At 34.5% G+C, this 6,615-nt stretch overlaps 1 protein-coding gene across 1 annotated transcript; it reads left to right on the top strand.

Moving 5' to 3' along the window:
- The first annotated feature begins 2,843 nt into the window (after positions 1-2,843).
- Positions 2,844-6,234, top strand: LOC132546334 (perlucin-like). The gene is made up of 4 exons (XM_060210048.1): positions 2,844-2,868; positions 4,846-4,937; positions 5,250-5,340; positions 5,996-6,234. The coding sequence occupies exons 1-4, from the start codon at positions 2,844-2,846 to the stop codon at positions 6,232-6,234; spliced, it is 447 nt and encodes a 148-aa protein (XP_060066031.1).
- The last annotated feature ends 381 nt before the right edge of the window (positions 6,235-6,615 follow it).

Here is a 6,615-nt window from a genome sequence, read left to right as displayed (position 1 = left end):
GTAACTGCCTATAATAACTATTTATCACGATCAGATACGTGAAGAAGAATTGTTTTGTGAGAGAATGAAACTTTTAGTTATCGTTGAGATGATTTGTTTATAGAGTGCAACATTAACACATGAATAAAGCATTTTTTCGTTCAAATGACAGTATTTTTCCCGTATACATTTGGATGATAATTTTATAAAAAATAGGTTTAGACGAAATTAAAACTACAGGTAAACTACTTGTTAAGTAGACCTTGTACAAACACTTCATCTGGATAATCAGTATAAAGCTCTTGTTGCTACACTGTATTAGCTTTAACGAAATCTTTAATTTAGATCAACAGATATAGGTACGGATATATGATAGAAAGAGTGTAATGTGAAAGGCGTGGATATTCATCAACTCTCAACTTAGAGAAATCGATACATACGGTAATACAAATATTGTACTTATAATTGTATCTTTAAGAGTAAAAAGTCACTTCAACAACATTTAAAAATAAAACTCAATAAAAACGTACTCATGAACATTCTACGTTGATTAAATATTGATAGCACTGAGGTAGGTTGCGAAAAGGCCGCGGCAACGTCACTGAAGCATAAGTTAAAATTTACACGTACAGCACTCTAAAAGCGTATATCGTAAATAGAACAAAATAAAACTTGTATTTGTATATTGTATATAAACATGTATATAAGTAAATGTAGTTTAAACCCTAACCAAATATTTCAATGACAAAGTATTTTTTTTCCAATCTGCATCGGCGTGGTAGTTATCGCTTATTTTTTAGACTATAGTGTATTTTGTTTTAAGTTTGATTGCCTAATTATGTATAAATTCTATGTTCGAGACCAAAGAGGAAATTTAGAAGAGACGAACCACAAAATATATTCGACACAAACGCAGTATTCGACTTAACAGTCATTGAATCATTCGTAATTAATTCATTAAGGCGAAGAAGAGAAAAAATCGGGACCGAACGAAACATTCGACTTATCCGATGTATTCGATTCAAGCGTGTTCGACACAAGTGAGTTTTACTGTATATTTGTTATTACTGGATACACTATTAAACAGGCAATTCATTTCATTTTCGCAGTCAAAATAGCTAAGTTACTGGCATATTTAGAATAGATATAAAACGGAATCCAACTATGATTTTCGCGGACACTACTCATAACTTCGCAGTACGAAATAGATTTCAATATGAAGGAATGTTTTATGATCACTAATTCAGGTCACTAACAGACAAAACTGTTCTAAAACCTGGTACAAGTTACTTCGCGACTGAAAATATGACAGCAACCTACAGCCTGTCGCTGTTGATGACACGAATCCTCTTGAAATGTCTAACGCGATAGCTCCACATTTTTGACGTTTGATGCCTGATATGTAATTTGTGTTGCCTTGGAAATGAATGTTTATCGTGGAATTGAATGCCGTATTACTAGTAAACAACGCTTTCAGGTTTCTGGTTTTGTGATTTTTTTCGTTTGAGTCACTAAAAGATCTTGGCGCCAACCATTGTTTGATCTTTATATGCTCTTTGAAAGTTAGATATTTCCCCTTCTCTTCTTTGTTTTTGCTCTTAAAAATAAGACATTTGAACCTTTCTTTGCAGAAATAGCAATGATATTCTTTATCTGCCAAATTCAAAATGGCCGCCTGGAAGCCATTTTTATTTTCTGGTTTGTCCCAAAATCAGGATGGGCAAATGAAGGAAATGACAAAAGAAACTAATATATGAAATTTGAACCAAGCGAAACCTACGTATGCTTTATGAGAAAGGTCCATCGTGGACTTTTTACGGACAGACCAGGAACCACGGACCTAGAGCGATTTGAATGATGGTGGGCTAATAAATTGCGGTTTATTTGCTACAGATTGTTGTGTTGATAGAACAAAGTTCTAATACCACAACCGGTAGCAAATTAGAGTGTGGCGTTTCGATGGCGACAAGTTTTCCTTCTTGAGACAAATGACCAGTGTGAAGCATATAAGCACTGCCATTTGGGTACTCTGCGAGATGGTAAAGAATCGACCAAAGTTTTCGGTTATACCATAAACCATTGCACACAAAATACACAAGGTGAAAACAATGCATTCTAGTCTTTCGGCTATGCGTTGTTTAACATATGGCCGGAGTGTAAGGGTATGTGCCCCTTTTAACTGGGCCACTGCACTGCAATTTAAGAATTATGTTACGCTTCTGATATTGATTTTCAGCATCTTAACCCACGGTTATAAGGATGTCTCTGTGGTGGTTCCTTGTATCTGCCGCATAAAAACGTTGTTTTTCTCTGATCATTATTTTTTTTCAGTCGATGGTCTTTGACTAAGCATGTTTTCGCTCTGATTAAGTTTTCTTCCTCCTTGGGACTCCTAGTCCCTCTGATGTTCATTAAGTCAGACCTCAATCTACTGCCTGTCTCTGTGATGTACGAAGCGTCGCAGTCCCATTTTGTATTCCACAACGTTATCTCTGGGTGTTTTATCCTATATCTATATCGAGACTCTTTAGTAGGCCTGGTGGCTCCGTTGTTGTGAATACGATTCTCATGTGGGAACAGGAAATAATTTATTTATATTGTTTAAGCATTACATGGCGGATGTTCTCGATGAAGCAGAAAGCAATTTTTCATTCCTTACACAAGAATATGACTAACTGTGACCAGCTACTGTTCTGAAAAATTCATATTTAGCTAGAGTTATGTATTATTCAAATAATCCTTTAACACTTTGCATACACGTGATGGTATGACGGGTTTCAGTTCATTTACTTCAATATTGATTTGCCGTCGTAACACCTTGCAGAAGATATTGTTATATAACATAACCAACATTGGGGATGACGATGGCTGTTGTTATTCTTTATACAGGTAAGATATTTTAAACGTATTTGTCAGTGAAAGCATACAGAGATACATTCCTACTTTTAACATATACATACACAAAATGTTTAGAGAACCTAGAGGATTTATGTCGGAAGGCATGACCAAACTGTATCATCTCTGCTAATATATATTGCATTTCCAGATACTTGGAAATTAAAAAGGGGAATATAATTATCATAATTATTGTAAATGTATAGAGCCAAGGTTTCTATATGCTCAGTGCATCGTCACAACATCCATTTTTGAGGGAAAAAAGTTACAATATTTTATAGCTAGTTATGTTTTAATTTTTATTGTCAACTATCAAAGTTTGGTAAATACTCTTTCATTCTTAATGGTAAATGCAATATCATAACAATAGATTAAAATCATTTAAACCAGGCACAAACTTTGGATTTCCAACGAAATGTCTACACCTGGAAAGGATATCAAATGGAATGGTTTTTGTATAGTGCATACCAAGCAGTAAATACATTCTTTAAAAAGTTGGACTATGACACTATGTGAGAAAGTGTTCCACTGTTTCTGGTTCTCTTTCACAAAACATACAAAGCGTAAAAGATGTTATCTTCATTTTTACTAAAATAGACTGGAAGGAATATGATATGTAATACTGACATGCTTGAAGTTTGGTTTCTGTGGTACATTTAAAAGAATTATTGAACATATCATCCAAGTATACGCTTTAATTGATATTTTTGTTTTTGTTTTCCATTTTCCCTGCCACTTAAATGGCCTAATAACTCTTTCTTCAATGAACATTTTATAAATACACTTTAATTTTTGCGTTATAAATAAGGAAAGGTGTTGTAGTGTTACCTTTTTCGCTTGCATGTCTCAATTCTATCCTCCTCTTACGCCCAACTTATCAACGAAAGTCAAATACTCTTTAAAATCAAATGAAGGCATATTATGGAATTCAAAATGTTTTTTCAACCTTCCATTTTCAGAAGGATCCCTAATTATTTTCAACCATGTTGTTTCCACAAAATCGCATTTCTTCTTTTATTATATGAAACAAAATTTATCAAACTCTTGCTGAAATATTTCTGATAGTCTGTTGTCTTAGACTGTATCTCTGATCACGCAAACAAATTTTGTTTGATATTTTTTCCATTTTTTTCAGTTGTTCCCTATGAAGATCATAAAAAAATATCAATATCAAGTGGCAATATTTCCTTAAGGAGTAATTTCCGTGATACATTGAATTCTCCGTATACTCTTTTTAACCATTTTACTTTTAAATACGTAATGAAAGAAAACACACAAGTCATATTTAATCCACCGTCGTCAATATTAGCAAATAATGTATAACGTTTTAACAAAAAGTGTACAAACGACATTGTTGTGATTAATGGCCAGTGTTAGCAATACCGTGTTCTTATTCTGCTGCAGGGTTCCTGTTGAACATTATTCAATACACCAACTGTGCACAAACTAATTGGAAAGTCTTCGTCGCTCTCCGGAACTATCAACCCAAAACCGACTCTGGATTTAAACCTGCTGTAACTCCGAGTCATATCGCCTGTATGGCTTACTGTTCGAGAATTACAGAAAGCTGTTTAATGTCGTACATACGGGACACCTCTGTATGTACATGTCATCGTGAGTGGTCGGGATTTCTACCTCGGACATCTTCATCTGTCTGGTATAAAGGTATCATTATGTCGAAATTTAAGATCACACGTGCTAATAGCATTACTCATTTATGTCGACGACTATCTATCCAGGAATAAAAAAGGCAACACAAACTGTTTAAAACTGTTGGTTATGTTTCGTTTTCTTAATGTTGCCACATCGCAACTGATATTTGTCATTACTCGTTACGTTAATCACTAACATTCTTGTTGAAGCCAGATCATAATTCTGAACCACGTGGTCTATGTTATTTTCACTATATCCTTTATCTGTTTTAATCGTCATTTTATGGACTGACATTTATGTTCAATTTTGCTTTTATAGTTGACGACAAAGACACACTCTGTGGATGGTACAAGTTTAAATCATCTTACATTCTGTTTCCCACGTTGAAGATGTCATGGAAAGGATCAATGGTGATTTTGTATTACGACATAAATATAGTCTTATTATTCAAATGATGTTTTTGTTGGGTGACCAGCAGAGTCTTCACATCATTCGTTACATCTTTGGTTTCAAGCGTTTATTTCGTTATGGTCGATAAAGGAGTAATAACGTTAAAATGACATTGGTGTGTGAATCCGAAATGACCTTTGTTTTTATGGTGACACATGCGACTTCTATACACAAATTGCCAATATGGAAAGCATTTAATTAAACTTATAGATATCAATAAATTATTTTCATCATAAATGACATGTTTAGACTATTCTAATTGTTTGTTGTAGGCGTACTGTCAGTTGCTTGGCGCGCGGCTGATTGAAACTGACACAAAACAGAAAGACAAATTCGTCCGCAGTATTGCAAAGACAATACCTGGTAAGTAATAGTTATATTGTTATTTTCAAAATTCAAATAGTAAAAGTTCTCCTACGAAGAGATCGACCGAGGTAAAGGAATTATTTAGAAGAGTATGTCTTTGCTGTCCATTTATGATTGAGTGGAGACGACCGACGTCGTTATCGTGTAAACCTCTGTGGAAACAAAACATATTTATTAAATAAATCGTGAAATCTACGCACAGTTCACAGTGGTCAAATAATCCGTAACATCAACCACAAGTATATCTATATAATTATTCTATTTACGCAATGTCCTTATTTGCACTATTTGTATTTTATTATAATTGATAATGGTCAATGAAATAACTATTTTGACCAATTTATTCCACACAAAACCTAGCACCTTATAAAACCAGCAGGTAATAGAGCAATGTTAATTCACTCTCTTGTTGATGAGATGGTTGATCTCAATCCTCGGAAAAAAAAATTATAAATTTGCAAACACCTCGTATTTGCTATTTTTTTTGTTATCTTTCCAATCGGTTAAGATCCCCTATCTCACATCCAAGAGGGTCAGCTATTCTATTGGCTTTGGTTGAAGAATTAAAAGTTTCTCTTGTCAGTCCAAAACAGACTACTACTTTTTTCAGTGAACTGATTTTGAAATAAATGCTAGTGTCCTTTTTCCATAGGAATATTCCATGTTTGGACAGCTGGATCTGACGTCAAGAAAGAGGGCAAATGGGTTTGGATGAATTCCGGTTTACCGATACGTACCTATGAGAACTGGCAGCCAGGACAGCCGGATAATAATTCCGGAAATGACCTCGAAGCACACTGTCTAGCGTTGGCACCTTGGTTTGGCTATGCTTGGACTGATCTTGCTTGTTCCTTTCGTGGTGCAGCTGTCTGCGAGATATCGGGAGTTTGAATTAATCAGCAAGTTTTAACTCATACTTCGTGCTTTGTTTTTATTTTTTGATAAGATATAACATGGAATAGCCACCGCATGAAAGCGAGCACAATATTGAAGAAAAAATAGTCATTACATTGTTGTGAAAATGTTTTAATAAGATATAACATGGAAAAGCGAGCTCAATGATATTCATATTGAAGAATAATAGATATAGTAATTACATTGTGGTGAAAATGTGATAGCTGCACTATTCGGTCGGTCGGGACGGAATATTCCATCCAACAATAAGCAAAACAAGCAGTGTCTTCATAGTGCTAGACGGGTGCAGATAGTGGACGAAAGGAACATAAAATAATAATAGTTTGAAGTCCTAGTATTCTCCAGTAGTGAAAGAAG

The sequence above is a fragment of the Ylistrum balloti genome, unplaced genomic scaffold, assembly GCF_031769215.1.
Source record: "Ylistrum balloti isolate Yb309-2 unplaced genomic scaffold, AGI_CSIRO_Ybal_v1 Utg369884, whole genome shotgun sequence".
Taxonomy (NCBI): Eukaryota; Metazoa; Mollusca; class Bivalvia; order Pectinida; family Pectinidae; genus Ylistrum; species Ylistrum balloti.
The sequence above is the reverse complement of the archived record's forward strand: the minus strand, read 5'-3'. Positions and strand labels throughout refer to the sequence as shown.